We start from the raw sequence: 20,711 nt of genomic DNA, 5'->3' as shown, positions 1-20,711 counted from the left end.
AAGCCAAGTCTGGGATTACAAAAATAAAAATTTCGGCATTCACTTGCAATAAATTCGATATTTTCAACGGTGCTCCATGCTACCTATGCATTGAAACTAAGAATTTAAAGAATGGTTTGGACGACGGTAGCGCAATTCGTACCTTGTGATACTCTGTTAGAAAAAACTATTGAAAGGCTGTTTAAAGGTGTTGTGCCACCAAATTTTAAGTCTGTAAAAAGCCTGCTGTAGGCTTCCTCTGCATGCAACGACCCTCAACACGAAGTGCTGGGTACAGCAAGCGCTTAATATATATTTTAATTCGCTTCTAAAAATTACCTAAATGCTCTTCTGGAAATCCGGACCCATCGCTAGCGCCACTAACCATGACGTCAGTGAATTGCCAGCGCAGCAAAGTTTGTGACGTCATACAACGCTAGCGACTCGAGCGACGTGAACGTGAACTCCAGTTACCACAGTTTGTTTGGTCGCTTGGTCGTATCGACACACTATACCTCCCTGTTCTGTGACTATACCGATACGACGGCGACGACGACGCGACGCCGACGAGTCGTTAAAACATCGGCCAACTGCCGAATTGCCAGACCGCGTTGTCACACCACGCCGACGGCGACACAAACACGTCGGCCGATGGAAAGTCGCCGTAGTGTGACTGACTCGCCGACCGAAGACGCCAACAAAACCGGTCGCCTGACTGGTCGCACGACGTGTCGTCAATCGACCGAGAAGCGAAAACTGCGCCCCGACAACATTCGTGCCGCAATGAACGCGGCTCTATTTTGTTAGTTTCTGGAGGGTAATAAACTCAGTAAGTTCCATGAAGCCCATACAACTCAACACTAGCGCTAATGCGATCCGTATTTTGGCGTTCGACGCTTCGGCCGTGCTCTTCGGCGACGCCGCTACCCCGGAATGCGTGTGCGATCGGCTCGCCTGTAGAAAATATAAGGTCAGTTTCGTGCAGAAGAACAGTTACGTAGGGTAATTTGGGCAATAAGAGATCAGTATCGGCAAAGGTTTTTAACGTAAAACGTAAAACCAAAGTACGGCAAGCACTATCCCTTCAGTGCAAAATCGCAGTCGCAGCCGGGCACACTTATTTTTGCGAGCGCTTTCGCAGAAGAGCAGAGTTGATGGCGATAAGCTGTCGCGGGGGCTTCGCGGAACCTTGCTGCGCAAGCGCTATTTAAAAAATGTGAGTTTACAAGCCAGGAATTCTGTAAACTAGCTAGTAAACACCGACGTACGACTCCAAGGATGGGCCTCCATCTAGTACACCGGCTATATCGCTGAGGAGAATCGTTTGTTCGCTGGCTCAGTGGTCTCGCGCGTTCCGCCCATCCGGTCAACGTTGCCGGTTCGATTCGCGGCGGGGGCAGCTCTTCTTTTTTTTTTTTTTCTTGAGCGTTTTTTTAGCATTTTTATGGTTTGCAAATCCATTGGTTTCCGTTTGTCTGCATCCGAGGATGCAGACAAAGAATCCGCGTCGGAGCTGTCGCGGCTTGACGTGACGAGTCGGCGTGTTTACTTCCGTGGTGAAGCACGTATGTGGGGGAGCAGACGCCGCAGTAAAGTCGCAACGTACCGCAGCGCCGCCGTGGCAGAGCCTCCTCGCAACACTGCGACGTCACTGCTTGAATCGGCGCCCAGAAACCGAAACGGAATCCTGTTCACATGAATCGTGCGATAATAAATTTTTCACTCAGAATATGTGCGTGTGAGAGCATGTATCATGCTTTCTAACGAATTATAAAACGTTTGCAACAAAGAATGCACAAGCAACAAATTTGGTGGCACAACACCTTTAAGTGATATGTACATTCAAAATCGAATAAAAAATGCACTCCCCCCCATAAGTTGCGGAAAATAGTTATTCTGCTCCAAATTAAGGTTCTTCTGCTCCAAAATCGTGATTTCGCTGCTCCAGAAAGTGCTCCCAAATCTGATTCAGCTGTCTCACCCCTGCGTTATGAGCCACGAACTCGGTGCAGTTTGAAAAAACAAGCATTTGGTGGCTCACTGAGCTCCGTTCCAGCCACGGAAGACACTTTTTAAACTGAAAAAATGCAAGAAATACTGAGAATGTTCAAATTTCACGCTAAAGTGGCATGATGTAATATAGGCAGAAGTGTTGTAACTTGGGCATAGTTATGAGCCCAACAAAGCATACTTATCAGCGTATCAACTGTGCGTTAGCATTCGAGTGATGTGAGCACAGGGAACTAGATGCCTCCCTCCCCTGATGTTCCTCGGTGGTGGCTTAGGTTGGCGGCTGCCAGTCACGCAAACAAGATTCTGGGACGTCACAGGCAGAAGTGGCTGGCCTGTTGTCGCAACAAAGCAATGTTTCTAGTGAAAGCAACCTTTCATCTTGTCCGCATGGCCCCTTTATTCAAGGGTCACTCGTAGTGAGCCCCACTGCATGGGGGCAGAGCGGCCGTGTTGAGATGTTGCCCCACTCTCCGTTGCATAATGCAGAAAGCGTAAGGGGGGGGGCTGTCTTTCCTGTGGGACTGTTCGGCGGCGGCACAGTGAGGACGAAATGAAGATCTTGCAGGTGCACTCGAGCCTGTGGCTGGCCTGCTAAGCCTTGGCTCTTGTTGCCCAAGCTTATTGAACACGCAGTGGAAGGATGACAATCCACCCACGTTTCAAGGCTGGACAGGACCTGCTCCCAAAAATGCGGGCAGAGCATCGGGTCACGTGATTTGGAACTAAAGCGCTCTGGCTTTTGGAGATGCCAGAAAAGGCAATGCAGAGCTGTTGCGAAACAGGGCAGTGTAAGGCAGGAAAATGTAGAGGGTGCCACAGGGCCTTCCCTACATGGAAGTGCAGGGGAAGCGACCAAGGGAACAAAAAACGAAGGGAAAGGATCAGAGACAGCGGCCTGGAAAAAGAGAATGGACGCAAAGAGGTGCCTAGATATCTTCAGAATCATGAAGCGGGAGATCACGAGGGAAAAAGTCTTTGATAACCCGAAAACATACGATTGGACGAGTTGGTGCATATTCATAGTAACAGCGCAAGCAACACGAGACAAAAAAAAAGAGGGCACAAACACTGTGCCCTCTTCTTTTTGTCTCGTGTTGTTTGTGCTGTTGCTAAGAATTTGATAACACCAAAGGCTTTTTGAAGCCCGGGCGGGCTGCTTGCGGACAAAAACTCGTATCCACGAGCCGGTAGGGAGCCCAAAACCATGCGAGTCCTCAGTGAGGGAGCCATCCAGCCTCCGGGAGCCCCTGGCTTTGAGGTTAACAGAAAAGTGAGCTGGGCAGCAGTAGAGGTTAGTAAAAGAAGGTTAGGATGTTGGTGGGAAAGGAGCGGAGTGTTAATTGTTAACAACCTTGGAAGACATGCGAACGTCCAAGTGAGACTAGCACAGGAATTCCCAAAGGTGTTCTCGTTCTCTTTTCTGGCGAGGCGATGGTGCAGTGGCGTTGCGACTAAGGTCGCTGTGCAACGCCTCCACTGCAGGCATTTGATGTGCACGACTGGGCGCAGGGGGCACAGTGTCCATGCAGCCGGAGTTGGCAGGCAGAGGCCGGGCATTGGGACCACTTGTGCTGCTACTAGCCGTACTGGCCATGAGGCCCACACTGAGATGCCGTACTGTTGGCCCTGAAGTCTCGCATGTAGACACAGTAGGCATTGCTTTGCTCGCAAACAGTGGCTGGGTGCATTCAGACGAGCATTGGCAGGACAAGTGCTCTATGGTGAGGGAGAGGATCATGTTGGCCCCTCCCTTTTCACGAGGGCACCCTTTGCAGAGAGCAGCACCAGATTCCCCCGTGGTTGACGTGCTCGGCTGTGACTGATTTGTGATTGATTTCCCTGCATCTTTCTAGCTTGGCCCAGCCTTTCCCTTCACAATCCAGCTATCCAAAAACAGGGAGTTCGTCTGGGGGGGGCAGTTCTCGGAATCCAAAACACTTTCAGTGAGTACTTTGACTTCAGGCGGAAGTTTAAAAATGATCGAATCCGAGTGTGAATGTCGGGTGCGATCAACAGTTTCTTTCCAATGCAGCACTGCAACATGCCAGCAGGCTGATTTGAATCGGCTTGTGCGGTCTCTGCCCAAAGGAAATTTCGCTTGTACAGTTAAACCTCGATATAACGAAGTCGTACTTGGGGCCGCAAATTTCGTTAAATCGAGAATTTCGTAAAATCGAGGTTTCGATTTTACAGTTCATTTAACCAGTTATTGGGGTTTTAACACTTTGGCCCTCGCCAGGCAACAACTGCTATGTAGTTACCTCTCCAATTAAAGCGAAATTTGTACTAAAACTGGCCGCGAAAATTGTGTGAATTAAGAGTTTCAACACTTGGGCAATGGAATTCGGATAGCCGACGGTAGTTCATGTGTCATCGTAAAACCGGTGCTTTTTACGCAACGCCTCATTAAATATGATAGCAGACTAGATTTCCACTTTTTCTTTTTTCATTTCGGTCACTACTAAATGCCGCTGTTAGTCAATTGAACCCGCGCCCGCGTCCATGTCCCGTGAACTTCACCCCGCCGAGGTGCTCGTTCGAAGTTACGCCTCTTTTCGTCCATTCAGTGGTAGGCTTAGGCGCGGCGGGCCAACAGCGGAAGGCTGCTATGAAACTTTCGAAAGACTTTTTTCATGTACAAAGGCTCTGCAGTATGGGCGCGTGATGCAACCACAACACTCGAGATAAAGCCATGATTGCGAGTTGAGCGGAGTACACGCGGACCGCTTCACTGTGTGGAGCAGCGCTTACGTGCTCCGGAAAGCGGAAAGCTTACATTAAAATTCTTCCGGCCAAATTCAAATAAGCAATTACTTTTATGCCCACTGAGCCCTTACGAAACTGATTTCTCCGCACCGCAGCTGTCTAATGAACGCTGGTGAAACGAAGATGACCACGTTCAAAGAGCTATTTATTGCCACCAGCACTCGATGTTCAAGCCGTAGTGAAGAAGTCCGTAAGCAGTGCTTGGCGTTTCTTGACCAGGACGGGCTTTACGTGACGGTCGCATGCTGACAGCGCTAACAAGGTCTTAAACATTCGTGTGCACCTGCGTGCCTCCGCAGAACATCGATGGCATCCATCACACTTCGGTGGCTGTCAGTTTCACCGAACTTCCTCAGGCTCTTGTTCGGAACACTTTTCTTTCTCTTGGAGTGCTCATGCTGCTTACAAGACTCACCTAACGATGCACGAACAAAATATTAATTTGGTTATCAGCGAGCACAACCTAGAGCAGCAGCACCGTGAGCAATGACGCGAAGAAAAAAAAAGCTTAAAATAGGCTTCGGTAGCCTAAGCATAGAGGGCGCTGGCGTAGGCAACGATGGAGACGTCAAAATAAAGCCGCACTATTAAACCGTCTATGACCGCTAGCGGTTTGTGCAGCTTCGTTCTTCGCTTTTAATTGTTGTTAACCGTAGATTTCACCGCCTTTCTTTCATGTTAGCCTTCAAGAGTCAATTTGAGTACTGAATTTTTTCAATGTAGGGCCTGAGAGGCAAAATAAAACGTGCCTCGACCGGAATTTCGTTCTTCCTTTCTTGCCGTGACTTCGTTAAATCGAAAGCGCCGCACAAAATTACTTCGTAAAATCGAGACAAAAATACATGTATTTAGCAAAATTTTGTTAAAAAACTTGAAAAAATTCATTATATCGCGAATTTCGTTAAATCGAGGTTCGTTATATCGAGGTTCAACTGTAGACACGAAAGGGTTGTAGAATGAGATTTTATAAAGGGGAGAGAGTCTGTGCTGTGTAATGGTCATGATTTTCCAGAAAGGCAAAACAAAACAATGAGGAAACGCTGTTATGATTGGCACGGTAACCGCTACCTGCCTTAAAACAGGTCACGAGAGAGTGCGAGCATAAATCAGGGTAACTAACGTGCACAGCAACTGGAAGTCTAAGGCCACAAAATCCGCTGTGGTATTGTGTCTGGGAAAAACACATAGCTTGTTGCGTTTTGCGAAACAATACAAATTATGCTATACCAAAGGTCAATGTGCACCGTGCCTTCCTGTGTTCGTAACACGTTAGATTGTGGCAGCCGTGACATTCATAATGCAAAGACAGAACACCACCAGTCATTGGCCCCGTATTGACTGATTGTAGGGTTTAGCGCGCCGACGCAATGCAGGCGATGAGGTGTGCCGTAGTGGAGGACTCCGGATTAATTTTGACCACCTGGGTATCTTAAACGTGCGCCGAAATCTCGTACACACAGGTGTAATGCTTTTCGCCTCCGTCAGAAAAGCCGCCGCCGCAGCCAAGAATGGAACCCGTGTCTTCATGCTCAGCAGCGCAGCACCTTAGCCAGTCATTGGCCCTGCATCACGTCCTTCAGAAAGCATGCTTTGGCATGAACAGGAGGGGAGAGAGTTTGGTCTCGTAACACTATCGAACGTGTGTCATCAAAAACGTGGCAGTGACAGTAATGCACTACGTAGTTACAGTCAAACCCAGTGCTAAGAGTGTCGAAGTGCTGTGGAGATGTTCTGGTTGAGTAGAAAAATTAAAACAAGACCTTTTGGATAGTAGAACAGATTGCATGATGTAACACTTGTTTGCACTTAAATATCTGCACTGTGCTAGCTTTACTTGCTTTAAGCAAACTTTACTGGCATACTTGTTTTGACCCCAAAGCAGTGGTAATGTCTGCTCCAATACAGATAGAATGATGATGTTAGCCGTATGATGTTAACATGAAAACCTGGATTTAGCAAAATGCACGTTTGAACTAAGTTTTCAGGTGTAGGTAGGACTTTGTTAATGTCGAGGTTTGACTGCAGTCATCCCCCGTGCCGCAATGGCTCGGTGCTGAGCCCGAGGGCATTGGGGTTCAGTCCAGGCCACAGTGGCTGCTTTTCAGGCAAAAAACAAAAACGCCCGTGTGTACGAGATTTTCGGCGCACTTTGAAGGTTTTCAGGTGGTCAAAATTAATCCGGAGCCTTCCACTACAGCGTGCCTCACAGGTAAAGTGTATCGTCCCATTCTGTGCCTTTCAAAGCACTGTCAAGCACTGTTTGTAAGTGTTCAAGTGAAGTCCAATAGCCACTCAAGTCACACACGTGTGTCAGTAGTGTGTGAGGATCTGTGGAGTTGTGGGCGGGGTCTTGGGACTGTCGGGGTGTCCAGAGGTCTTCAAGTGAGATGGATGACAGGGTGGGTGTCTTCTCGCGCATTGTCAGGCAAAAATCAGAGCAGTGTTAGAAAACGGAGCTGATTCTACCAAATGTATTGTCCCAGCACAACTGTCCCTGCACGTGCGAGAAGGAACATACAGAAGAGGCAACAGCCCCTGGGAAGAGCGGTCGGCAATAGTGGCAGTGGCCAGCTGCACACTCTCGAACCAGGCGCCTGTCCTGGGACGGTCTTCTCCTCTAGTTTCGTGTCCATGTGCCCCCTACTCGCTTGGAGACTAATCCTTCTAAGGAGACTAAGCCACAGTGCCACCACTTGGCACTGTGGCCGGAATCGTATGGGTGGTGCATAGGTTTGGGACACAAGAGGGCCGAGAAAGATCCACTGCCCTTGTCCTGTGCAACCCCCAGCCCGACCCCATGATCGATTTGTCAATGCTGGATTAAGGACGGAAAGTTGGGCTAGTTGGTTAATGGACGCTGGGTTAAGGGATGCTGTGTGGGTGTTTAGTAGAAATCTCAGTGGCAGCCTAGTGTTGATCCCGTATTTTTCCGTCCTATAGCGGTCGTACAATCTGGCCAGGGCCAGCAGTGGGCCAAGGGAGTTCGTGCCTGCAGTCCATCACGATGCTCCAACAGAACGGCAGTGTGCTTCTGGTTTAGTGCCAGTGTGGGCTCGGCTGAGTCTGATGTCAGAGAAAGATGGAGGTCCACGAGGGGTGGGCCTTCCCTGTGTGGGTTGGCATGCGAGGGAGTCTAAAACAGCAGTGGCCGGCACATCGAAGACCATGAGGAGGCATATTCCTTGCGACTGACGATAGGGGGGAGGGCAGCATCGTCATGGGCACTTTACTCACCATCCTGCATGTAAGAAAAGAGGGGGAGAGAGAAAGGAACGTGGGCATCGGCCCAGAGCCGATTGTGGGCCTGTAACCTGCACTGACAGTGACCCGGCTAGCGGCGAGCGCAAATGCTTTTGCATGGCTTTCTCCTAGTTATAGTCGGCTCCATCAGCCCGTGGTGCCGGCCAAGCCGCGACAAGCAGACGACCGGTTACGAAAGCTGCCCAGAAGGCCCGACAAAGAACCGGAAAGGTCCGCCGTGAAGGTGGCTTCTTTTAGAGGGGCGGTCTCGAGCGAGCAGTCAGCTTCGTGGAGGCCGCACAGCTGTGGCTTGGTGGGGAGCATGCGGCTGTGTGCGTGCCCTGTGTCGAGCCTTTGCCCTTGCAATGCAGCCGCTATGTGGCCGCCTTCATCAACTTCCCCAAGCCGGCCGTGGCCCTGGTGAACGGCCCGTCCATCGGAGTCTCCTGCACGGTCCTGGGGCTGTTTGACTTCGTCTATGCCTCGGACAAGGTGCGCACCAGACCGGCCATCTTACACGAGTTGCTGGTGCAAAGTCAGAGGTGTGGCGATCATAGGAGTGCCCAAACTCCCCGTAGGCCCCGTGCATCAAAAAGCAGCCCTACGATTGGTTCACTGTTTTGGCGCTCTCGGTTGGTGACAGAATGAACGACACAATGTGCTTCGACATGCTATGCGAAAAATGGTGTTTGGGTGCTTACGTGCCGAAGAAGCGCAATGTGCTAACTATGCCAGTGTTTCATGTGCATTCGAAGCAAGAGTAGGCAAAAGAAATGCACCCATGTGGTCAGCGAGATGCATTGTTGTTTGTGCATTGTCGTCTGCTGCGCATCACCTGTTGTCTTCCAGCGGCAAAAGAGAGTTAAAAATTCGCTCCCGCAGCTGTATGCGTGCTCTCAAGCAGGGCTCGGCTACCCACGGCCCACAGGCCACATGCGGCCTGCACAGGGACAGGATGCGGCCCCCTGTTCGAGAGCCGGCGTGGCAGTTGTGACCTCGGGAGGGGTCAGGGGGGAGCAGAGATTGCTCCTGCTTGGCAGCGTCCCCCATCTTCACACTTAGCCAATATGTTATTGTCAGTTATTGTCGCATATTACGGACAATTCAGCGATTTTTTTTCTTTGCCTGCAAAGCCCCCCCTCCCCGGCTTCATGCAACACGACCTCAGAGGATTGCGGACCTCTGTTTTAAAGGGACACTGAAGTGATATGTAAACATTGCGGGATTACTAGCGCAAATGGTAGTCCGGAGTCCCCAGGCCATGTTTCGACCACTCTAGGCGCGTTTACGCGATTTTATTTAGTAGAAAAACTAATTCGAAAATGCTGTCCTCCTCTCTTTACGCTCGCCCATTTTCTGTGGCGTTTTCGTGTGACGTCAGGAGGGGATGAGCTGGCAATTGACTGCGCTACTGCACGGCTCCCCGGCCTTCAGACAGAGTCAGTCGGCCCAGCGTTTCGTCCGCCGGCCGCCGGCGGGTCGTCGCAATCAAGGAGGTTAAAAAAAATTGCTTGGTCGCAATTCGTTCGCTTAGTTGAAACGAAGCCAGGACACGTTTGTGAATGGAAGAATGTGCCTTTCTTTACTTGGTTTGTTTGTACACTGTATCTAGCTCCAAGTCAAGGTCGCTTCACACAAGCGCTGCACAAGCGCACATGCGACGCTTCGCTGACTGGTACGCCAGTAGGAAAATATAAGGCCTCTTGAAGGCGGGAGAAGAGTCAGCGAAGTCAATATAGGTACTAAGGAAATAAAATCAACTGATATTTTTACCGTACAGCGTAAAACTAGGGCGCGGAAAGCACTTTTTTGCGCTGGGCGAACAAGCACAGCGGTCAGCAGCACGACTACGCATCTGCGAACGCTTTTACGTCTATGAAATGCAATTGCTAGACGTGAGCTACTGTGGAAACTCGGGCGACGCTTACTGCACGAGCGTAGTACAACAGTACAACAAATAGTCACCTAAGCTGCTTGAAATTGCAAAACTAAATAAAAGTGTAAACCGGTTGTACAATATATACCCTATATTAGCAAGGCCTTCGCATCCCGCTCCGTGGCTCAGTGGTCTGGGGCGCTAGGTATGTCACCGCAAATGTTTTGCAAGTCACGAGTTCGAATCCCCGCGGGTACGTGCTTTTTTTTTTTGTAAGTTAACTTTTTTGTTTTCCGCCGATGTTTTCTATATTGAGTTCACCTTTTTTTGGGCCGCAACGTTCATGGCTACACGAACTAGTTCACAAAATGCGCGCAGGCTGGCACTGGCGCGCTAGCGAGTTCTCGGGCGTGCTGTTGCCATAAGCACCGACTGCTTGCAGGCAGTGGGCACAGGCCAGAATGAACAGACCCTTGGCCTGGTGCGAACACGCTTTTTACGATACAGGCATGAGGGAGGCAAGCTCCAAATATGGGGGAAAAGCGCGTGACATTTGGGCGTCTGCGGGTACGCGGAGGGCGTTCATGCACTGCGTAGGTCTCGGCTAGTGAATGCTACGACTACAAGCCGTCCTGGGAGGCTTATCTTGTGCATTTTACAGCCGACAACATGGCAGAAGCGCGGTACGATGATTACTGAGATATTGAGAATACCCATCCAACAACGCCATTGGTTATGTTTTACAGAACCGAAACCGAAACTTGTGTGATTGCTAACCTTGGGCATCGTCCAATCACGGCGCCCCTCCTCCCAACGTCACAGCCTTAGTTGGTGCGGCCGCCGCAAACCGCGCATGGTAGTTTTTCTTCTTTTGCGCTTTGTAAAATAATTACCGATTTGTCAACCGGATAAACGATGAAAAGTGTGCTAATTTGAGCCAGTCTACGCAGTGCAAGCAAAAACGGGAGCTTGACAAATTCACTTCAGTGTCCCTTTAAAGGCCTATTTAGAGCCACTGGATCAGCTTTTGGGCGTACGGGGGGCTGGAAGTAGAGTGGCAAGTGCAGATTTATTTCTCCAGGTTGGGCCTGTCTTGTCCCCGAGTGCCCGCACAAGTACCACTTGGTCGCGGCTCCCGGTTGAGGCAGTTGCGCAGTCTCGGAAGCAATCGCAACATACAAACCAGAGTGAAGAAAGCAATGAATAACTTACAAAAGTACAAAAATAAAGAATTACGCTCCCTTAAAATAAAGCTTACATCGAAATTGCCCGTTTGAATGAGTTGTATGTTTTTGGATAGTTTGTACGATGGCGCCACCATATGTAAGATCTGAAGTGGCGGGGGGTGTCCAGGTGCAGGTCCAAGTCTTTTGATGCAGAGTTTTGTAACTGCCTACATCAAAGAGCTCTGCTACACTGAGCATGCTAAGTTGTGCACAAATCAGGGGTGAGAGAGCTGCGCATATTGCGCAGTTTTGATACACATTTGTTTTCCTGCGCCAGGCTGCTCCAAAAGCTTGAACATTGCAAAAATTGCGCCAAACTGCTCCAAAACAGTCCGAGAGTCACGGATTTTAACGCTCCCGTCAGTTTCAGTGGGCAAAATGCTTACTGATGGCATAATTTTTTTCTAGCACCCCCAAGGTCATGCTGTTTGTAAAGGTTTAATTGATTGATCATTCATTAAAAACCGGCATAAAATTGTCCCCGAGACAGTTTTTTCAAAAATGACAATGCCGGGTTGCACATGTTATGATATTCTGAGTTTTTAAAGTTTGCCCATTGAAAACCGTTGCAAATTCCTGCAGAAAAAATACTTCTGTGTACGGAGGTGACAAACTGCTTGTACAAGTTGATGAAAAAACAACAGTTTTCGGAGCGCCGTGTCTCCGGAACGACATTACTGGGCGCCGCCATCTTGGTGTGGTGAAGATTCAAAACGTGGCCACCAGGCAAAGCAGTTGTGCGGGGTTCAGGCAGAGTGCTCTTCACCGATTTCTGCCGTGGTTTTGATTATGGGGGTGGTTGGAGTTCGAGTCGTTTGAGTTGTTGCGGGAAGTTGCGCGACTCGAAAGACGGGAGTTCATCACAAACAACGTGGTGCCCGCGAATTCGCCATGTTTCGGCCTTGAGTGTGAGGAGTGGTGCGTGCTTGAAATGAAATTTCGGACTCATTGCAGTGTTATGAAACGCTGAGTTATGGCTGCCTTTGACAGCGAGCTCGCGAGCCGCGGGAATGGGGCGATCGACACTGCCGAAGTGGTGGTGCAGGCTATACATTGCCGCAAAATATTTTTAAGCAGTGTCCGATAGCGGAATGGGCTATTATTGCACGCTAGTACTAATTGTTCATCCATCTGGAGTGAAATTTAATGCCAAGAGAAAGGTGGCTAAACAAACCAACGTTGCTCAAATTACGATCGTAGTGAACGTGCACCTTGGGGATTGAAAGGGGAGGGCTGGTGGGGTGCGACGACTGTCAGTTACCCTCGCTTTGCGCAACTTTTGCCGGGGCTCTCTACTATTTTGCGTAAGGCCGAGTATGGGATTACAAAAATATTAATTTCGGCATGCACATGATAATAAAAATGCCCCACGATTGCTTAGTTTTTCAATTGACGGCACTCCATGCTATCTATGCACAGAGCCTAAGAAGTAAAAAATGGTTTGTAAAAAGGCAGTGCAGTTCGTACCTTGTGATGCTCCGATAGAAAAAACTTTATTGAAAGGCTGTTTCAGTGTTATGCACGTTTGAAACCGATTAAAAAGTGCAGTTTTCTCCTCCAAGTTGCCAAAAATTTGATTTTTTAGGCTCGTAAGGTGACATAATAAATGTCGTTCTTCTGCTCCAAAATCGAAATTTCGCTGCTCCAAAAACTTCTCCCAAAACTGATTTAGCTGTCTCACCCCTGACAAATGAAAATGCAACACTGGTATTTGTATTAGAATTATGTTGGTTTTCTGCAGGAGTACACATTATGCCATGCTCTAGCAGTGCCTCGGTTGACACAGCTGCGCATTTCGTGTTTGGACGGCCATCAAGGGAGCTCCATAACCCTCGTTTATTTCACCTGGGGCAGCAGAATTAAGCAGCAGTTGACCAGTAAGTTCAAAGGCCTTGTGGTGCCAGTGTATCAAGGCTGTGTAGTGGAGGCACTCGCTAGCAGCGCTCCTGGGCAGTGGTGAGAGGGGCAATTTTGAGCAAGCTCGGTGGCCCTGTCAATTGTCCCCGTCGGGCATTTAGGACAACTCCCCTCCTGTGCAGCTTGGAAGGGGGAGAATGTGCAGGCCGTGCCCCGTTTAGCATGCACTGCACCACCTGATGTCGGGGAACGGCCTTGCACCCACCCACACTGTCCCACAAGCACTGGTCCCCTTGTCGTGCTGCAGGCGTTCTTCCACACCCCCTTCACGATGCTGGGCCTGAGCCCCGAGGGCTGCTCGTCCTACACCTTTCCCCGAGCCATGGGCATCGCACGGGTGAGTCGCCTCTCTCCTTCCTCCTCCTCCCGGCCTGCTGGATTGGCTGAAGTGTCTCGGGCCTCCCTCGGCTCCTAATATGACACCTTTCTGTGCCTGTACTGAGGCGCTCAAATTTAGATTTTTCCTGCGTGAAGCTGCTAACCTCTTGTCGGCTGGAAAATTTCGTGTCGTTAACGGAAAACCCCGGCAGTGCCCCGAAGTTGTCGCCCAGGACACTGAGCACATGCGTCAGGCTGATCAGGCGTGCAGCACAGGGCTCAGTTTTCATGTAAAGAAGAAACCACAAGACAAGCATCAAAACCGCATGATAAGGTGAACAATGGTTCTGGCAAAGACTAGATTGGCAGCTGCTATCAAAAGGGGAGGGGGTTCGACGCCGTTTGAGGGCGAGCGTACGCAGCAGTTCTCGCACAAGACGCCAAGCACATGTGTCACGACCCAGAGTTTGGCCTCAGAGAAGCCACTCGGCAGGCGATCGACAAGCCCACCGAGACACTGAGGCACATTTCAAACCGTCCCCCACCAGAAAGTGTTGTTGTGTACAACAGCTGCGCTGTTCATCCGCTGTCGCAGGGCAGGATGGCAGCCATTTTATTAATTTCGCACAGTTCTAACAATTACAAAATTTACCCGGCCACATCCGTTCCTTGCCCTCAAATAAATTCTTGTCAGCCTTGTGACGCTCTCTCACTCTTTATATTTTCGTCCTTTTTTTCCCCCTTTTTGATGTCTTGCCTAGCATCTGACCTTTGCACCCATGTTTTTACCTTTATTTATTCTATTATCTGGAGTTGTTGTACTTTATATTGCATCCTATTCCTTTCTGTACGGGCCTCTTTTTCCCTCTCCTGTCACAGCCCTGCTTACGGGTTTCAGTATGCATATAGATAAATGGACCATATTCAACAATGGACCATTTTCACACGATCAATCAGGTGATGGAGAAGTGCGCTGAGTATACTGAACCGCCATATATAGATAGCCTTCATAGATTATGACAAAGCATTTGACTCGGTCGAAACCTCAGCAGTCATTCAGGCATTACGGTACCAGGGTGTAGACGAGCATTACGTGAGAATACTAGAGGATACCTACAATGGGTCCACAGCTACCATCGTCTTCCATAAGGAGTGCAGTAAAATTGTGTCAGACAAGCAGACACAATCTCTCCAATGTTATTCACTGCATGCTTAGAAGTATTAAGAACATTGCATTGGGAACAGGTGGGAGTAAGGGTTAATGGAGAATACCTAAGTAACCTCATATTTGCTGATGACGTTGCCTTGCTAAGTAACTCGGGGGACGAATTGCAAAGCATGCTTTCCGCACTGGGCGAACAGAGTAGAACCGTGGGCCTGAAAATTAATATGCAGAAAACTAAAGTAATGATCAATAACCTTGGGACAGCACAGCAGTTTGATATAGATGGCGAGGCAGTGGAAGTGGTAAGCGAATACTACGTATATCTACTTAGGCGAAGTTGTTACCCCGGATCCCAACCACGAGGCAGAGATAATTCGAAGGATAAGAATGGGGTGGAGTGCATTCGGCAGGCATTCTCGGATAATGAGTGGCAGCCTACCATTGCCCCTGCAGAAGAAAGTGTGTGGCACCTGCATCTTACCGGTACTCACCTACGGGGCAGAAACTTGGAGGCTCACTAAGAGGGTGCTACTTAAATTGAGGACGACCCAGCGGGCAATGGAGCGGGAGGTGACAGGTGTAACATTAAGGGTCAAGTAGAGGGCGGAGTGGGTCAGGGAACAAACGCGTGTTAAGGACCTATTAGTTGAAATTAAGAAAACGAAATGGAGGTGGGCAGGGCATGTATTACGAAGGCAAGATAACCACTGGTCATTAAGGGTAACAGAGTGGATCCCTAGAGAAGGCAAGCGCTGCAGGGGGCGGCAGAAAGTTAGGTGGGCAGATGAGGTCAAGAAGTTTGCGGGGATAAAGTGGTCGCAGTTAGCACAGGACCGGGATAATTGGAGATTAATTGGAGAGGCCTTCGCACTGCAGTGGGCGTAGGTAGGCTGGTGATGATAGGTCATCATCATCGGCCTGTCTACGCCCACTGCAGGGCAGTGGCCATTCCTGTAAATATCTGCACCACACCTGGCTTGGAGCTGACCTGCAGAGATGAAAATAACCACTGATGTTTCTAGTTATTTCTAGTACTTGGCACTCGAGAGCAGCATCGAGCATCACACGCAGCCCTTCCTCCGTGTCTGCATAATGGCAAGCTAGTGCGAGAAATAAAACGTAAACTAAATGAGCGGCAAGGGTGGTCAAGTGGTTTGCCCTTTGTAAAGCAAAGGTTTATAGCTCTACCAGCCAACGGTTCTTTCGTGGTGTGCGGGACAACAAACTCTTAATGTGTCGGAGGCAGCGGTAGGGAGAAAAAGAGGGGGGGGGAAGGGGGGTGTCGGAGGGTTTCATTCACGGAGCACACTAGAGATGGCGCCATGAATTTACCCCCAGCATTCTCCGCGTGGGAGTGCCTGCTCGCCGGCGTCGGCGGTGCAACTTTTGTTGTCTACTTCTGCGGTGGTGTGTTTGGGCCTGCTTTGGTGCAGCTTTGTGTCCATTGCACGGTGCCTTGGCACGACTTGATTAACGTGTTCGACAGCATCCCCTGGGTAACCCGCACCCGACAGAAAGTGGTCGTACGGCAAATATACGTTAAGGATTGGATTGCAGGGTGGGAAAACAAAATCTACAAAACCCATACAGCATCTGGCCGCTAAAGAAACGCTACCTTTTGCGCACTGCTCTCCACGAATAAGACTGCGTTTTCTAAATTCGTGATTAGTAATTCGGATGTGTCTTAAGAGGTATTACAAAAGGCGAACAGTAGCAACAGGTTCTGATAGATAGGAAATATAAAAGTTCTCTCAAACTTAGTAAACTAGGTTAAATCGTATAAATGAGAATCACTAAGCTCACATGCAGAATCGTTTCGGTGTCTGCACTTGTGTTGCGCGCTGGTGTAGCCGCAAGTTAGCACATCAGGACGGCTAGGTTCCACTGTGTCACCATTCGAAGGACACTCCTGTCCGTGTTCTTTCTCTGAACTCGTGTCCCGGTGGCTAAGCAGCCCGCTCTAGCCCAGCTGTGGCCGATGCTGCTGCTGCGTTCGGGACGCCGCCCCCGTGAATTCCAGGTAACGGCTGGCGGAATGTATGGTTTAACTCCCTGTAGAGCCACGTGTGTGGATTCAAGGGACCTCGCATGGGCAATTGTTGCGGGTGTCGTTTAAAGCTTTGCTTCCCAACCAACTTCACAGCGTGGATTGGAGCCAATTTTTTCTTCTCTCCTTCGCACTAGCTTTGACGAGTGCATCCAATGCTCTATGGAGATATTGGCTTATTACGAAGCAGCTCACAGCACTGTTGCGCGCGCCGCTTGGTCATTCCAAAAAAATCGATTTTGTAGATTTCAAATTTGGCGCCCTTCGAAGACCGCCTCATAGTCTCTACAATGGCAGAAAGAGGGCGCCAGGAGTCTGCTAGAAGTAGGAGTTCCTGTATAAACATCCCCCTCGCGAGGGGCACGATCAAATTCAGAGCATTTCCGGGGGCGTACGACGTTAAGTAGTTTGCGTTACGTTAATGTAGTTGCACTTGTGGCAACTGCTGACGAGAGAGCGCTCGTCAGCAGTAATTTGAACGAGTCGAGGATATAAGGCGTGTTCATAGCGTCCCGTTCTGTGTCGGCTTTGTGGCGCAGTCGGTAGAGCACGATGCACATTGCGTTCCGCCCGCAGGGTCGAGGGATCGAAACCTGGCGCCGGATAGTATTTTCTTTTATATAGTGTAGGGGGAGGGGTGCGGACAACGACGGTGCGGACTACGACGGGACAACGCGGGTGACATCGTGAGTTACGGAAATGCTCTGCATTTAAAACACTTGTAGTTCTGTGACGGCTTTGGATTGTGTTGTTTGGGTTGTGAGGGTACAGCGGGGGAAGTCAATTGATCGATGTACCGGACAGCCTTTATGAATGAAGGTGCTACTGAAGTGACTATGCAAGCATGACCTCTTGTCAACATATTCTTTTTATGTGAAGGAAAGTTTGACATCCACCTAAATGCTGCCATACGGCTACAAAGGGAAGCTATACAGCTTTCTCGGAAACTTCGCAGCTGAAGAAAAATTCGTCCTGGTCCAGGATTCGGACCCGGGACCAATGCTTAACCGGAGCAGTCGCTCTACCTCGTTAGCTCAGTTGGTAGAGCGACTGCTCCAGGTTAAGCAGTGGTCCCGGGTTCAAATCCTTTCCAACGACACCAGTTTTAATAATGTTTTCGTAAATAATGATTGCGAAAAAAATTATCGAATCCGAAATTTTTGTCCAGGCGTGGAAGAAACTAAAAGAAAGCAAGTTTTGTATAATAAACCACCAGTAAAAGAAAAAGTTTAGAATATACATTTTGTAGGTAAACATTTCAAAAGCCCATACTAGAGAAAAAAATTGAATTGCGCGGTACAATTTGTCAGATATAAAAGAAAATGTTAGCCTGCGTGGTGCCCATGCCTAGCCCAACCACTATTTCAAATTTTGCTATTTTGGATGGTTCTCTAGAAGAAAGCTGGTGGTTTGACATTATTAAAGGCCCCAATTAGCCTCCACGTGATGTAAAAACCCCTTGTCAATGATCATGACCAGCACAATATTTAAGGCAAGCAAGCCATGCGAAAAATCCGCTTGGAGTTGGAAACTGAACTCCGTAGTGGATGCTTGTTCTGATCATCACTAATCAGTCAGAACTTTAATTTGCGGTTTATTGTCATGTTCTGACTCGCTATGGTAGCCCTGCTTGCAGGAATAAGGTACAATGCGCTAGAATCATGCACAGCAAGCTTTCACCGAGCCGCCGTCGTGCTATGAAGCGAGTTCAGCACTATGAGCCTACTACACTGCAGCACCCCCTAACGATTTCGAAAAGAATTGATTACAAGGCTGTTGGAGACTTTGTCAGAATAGACAGCTCTACTAAGAAACGACACTAGACTTCCAGAGACACCCTCGGACAAAAATGAAACTGGCCAGGGAGGAGCTGTCAGTGTTCAAGGCCAATTGGAAGCGTCCTCCTCGTCTGAACTGATACCAGACGACTTGGTGTTATCTTTTGACTTGCAGCGGAAGCTGTTATCGCAGAAGTAAGGCGTGGATAAAGGGGAAGCACGAGCGGCATGCTTGTTTTGAGGAACAGTAGGGGGCAACGGAGGCGCCATGGCAAATGAGCTTGTAGTTGGGTAACTGTGTAGTAGCGCTAAATATGAATTTTGCAATCCAAAAACGAAACCGAAACTACAGGAAACGGGCTGAAAATGCCACGTACACCTGCTAGACATGCAAGGGACCTTCAAAAATAAGCCTTGGCAGAATAAAGCTACCCTTTCTCCGAATCAAAAATCACTAGTGTATAGCTGGTGTCGTTTTCAAGTAATTATCACCTCTCAACGCTGTCGGATTACTAAGCTCGCAACATCATTTGGTACTTGACTTGCCAGGAGCCTTTTGACAAAAAAATATTATGGCAGTGCGGCCTAACCACGATCTGCATCCTTTTTTGTCAAGTGCAGCAGCCACGCTTCCTTCCTCAAAAACACATGCACCTCAGCTCACAAAAAACGATGTCAAAAATGTCAATGTTGCCGAAGTGGGGAAATTTAATCTGATTCTAAAAGTGCAGTGCCTAGACTAACCACTGGCTGCATTAGGTGTATGAGAAACGACTCCAACATGTCGAAATAGGCAATGTAAATCATCGATCACCGGTGATCGATTTGAATAGGCGAGGTAACGAAAGCGTTAAGCTGCCAGTAAACTGTCGAGCAGTGCCCAGCCCCGAGTAGAATGGGTTTTCGCAAGTGCTGCCCAGGTTTGTGTGTAGCCATCGCCTCCTGTATTTTGACAATGCCAAACGCATCAGCCCGGACCGGCCAACCAAGCCCTCTCCTTCTACTCCGGCCACTCTCCCCTAATCGGTAGCCTTCCCAGTGCTTTAGTCACGTGACCGGTTCATCTTGGGGCGACACACGTGGTGGAAAGCGGAAACGTTGACAGGTAACGTGCTCCGCCGCGGCTCTGAGTTTTCTAACGCTGGCGAGAGCACCATCACCTGGCATTCTCAAACATTGGTTGCCTTGGCAACCAGGCACAAGCCTCTCTCGAATTCAGTTCTGGTTGGGTGATCCCGGTTCAGATCAGGGCCCCACCTTACGACATGTGGGCACTGCAGGCGTAACACTCACTCCCATAGGGAAGCGCGCGGTGCGTTTGGCATTGTAAAACACAGGAGGTGATGGTGTAGTAAAGCGAGGGAAGCAGGCGTGTGGCCCCTTGGGCTGCTCTATCCCCCTGGTGATTGGCAGGGACGTCCCCTTCTCAGGAGACGGGCTGTGCAGTAAGCAGGCCCATTCGAGAGGAGGGAAAAAGAGAGGGCCTTGGGCACTGGCCATGGGGAGTTCAAACGGGCCTTGAAGGCAAGAGAAATTCCTGAATGCAAAAGCATGCATTCTGAAACAGGGTTTGGTGCAGTTGCGACAGGGAGGCACCTACGCAGGCCTCCCACTGTGCCTGTTGTAACTGTATCGAACAAGCTGCGCAAAAGGGGCGGCACGAAAGAAGAACAAACGACGATGATGACACAGTGCTGACACAACAGAAGTGGCAGCAGTTCTGTTGCTCAAGCCTGGTTGGCGTGGTGTGCGAGGGGCGTGCGGGCTTGGGAATCCTGCAGGAGGAGGGTGCGTGCATGGGGCCATGCGGAAGAATAGGGTGATCACGCCTCCTTAGAGGTCAAATGGCAGACCCTCAGTCATTTCGTGTGTGTGTCTTTTGACGTACCCTTGGATTGCCCACACTGTTTGAAGCCCGTGGTGGCAGCTTGCCCGGATGGGGAGTGTGTGTGCATTGCCCATGTCCCCTCCTGTGCAGGCCAACCGCATCCTGATGCTGAACGAGCAGCTGAGCGCCCAGGAGGCCAAGGCGTGCGGCTTTGTGACGGACGTGTTCCCCCACGACAGCTTCCACGAGGAGGCCCGCAAGAGGCTCCAGCAGCTCGCCCGGCTGCCTCCCAAGGTAGGGGCCAGGGAGGCAGGATGCCAGTCTGGCCTGCCCTTCTCCCGATAACCGGGACATCGCAGTATTCAAAGGGATAGCTGGGAAACCCCCATAGCCAAGGGAGGAGTGTTGTTTGTGGAGTTGCTGGCCTTCGACCAAAGCCACTGACTACAAACCTGACAGGCTGATTGTAGCGGGGCCTTCATTTCTGTTTGATTGTATCACTTGAATGTATAGCAACTACCGTATTTTCACACGTATAACCTGCCCCTGCATATAATC

At 49.6% G+C, this 20,711-nt stretch overlaps 1 protein-coding gene across 5 annotated transcripts in view; it reads left to right on the top strand.

The window, feature by feature from the left end:
- LOC144158144 (enoyl-CoA delta isomerase 2-like) overlaps positions 1 to 20,711 on the top strand; it is a 46,494-nt gene that overhangs the window by 11,845 nt on the left and 13,938 nt on the right. For 3 of the 5 annotated variants that reach the window (XM_077688805.1, XM_077688803.1, XM_077688806.1), the window contains 4 exons: positions 3,846 to 3,935; positions 8,370 to 8,490; positions 13,265 to 13,354; positions 20,304 to 20,447. In XM_077688805.1, the coding sequence (XP_077544931.1) occupies positions 3,846 to 3,935; positions 8,370 to 8,490; positions 13,265 to 13,354; positions 20,304 to 20,447 (445 nt within the window). The remainder of the gene's footprint in view (positions 1 to 3,845; positions 3,936 to 8,369; positions 8,491 to 13,264; positions 13,355 to 20,303; positions 20,448 to 20,711) is intronic. The other 2 variants (XM_077688807.1, XM_077688804.1) reach the window with 1 other exon arrangement.

This window comes from Haemaphysalis longicornis, unplaced genomic scaffold, assembly GCF_048455015.1.
Source record: "Haemaphysalis longicornis isolate Haplotype H1 unplaced genomic scaffold, Haemaphysalis longicornis Haplotype H1 scaffold_10, whole genome shotgun sequence".
Taxonomy (NCBI): Eukaryota; Metazoa; Arthropoda; class Arachnida; order Ixodida; family Ixodidae; genus Haemaphysalis; species Haemaphysalis longicornis.
The sequence above is the reverse complement of the archived record's forward strand: the minus strand, read 5'-3'. Positions and strand labels throughout refer to the sequence as shown.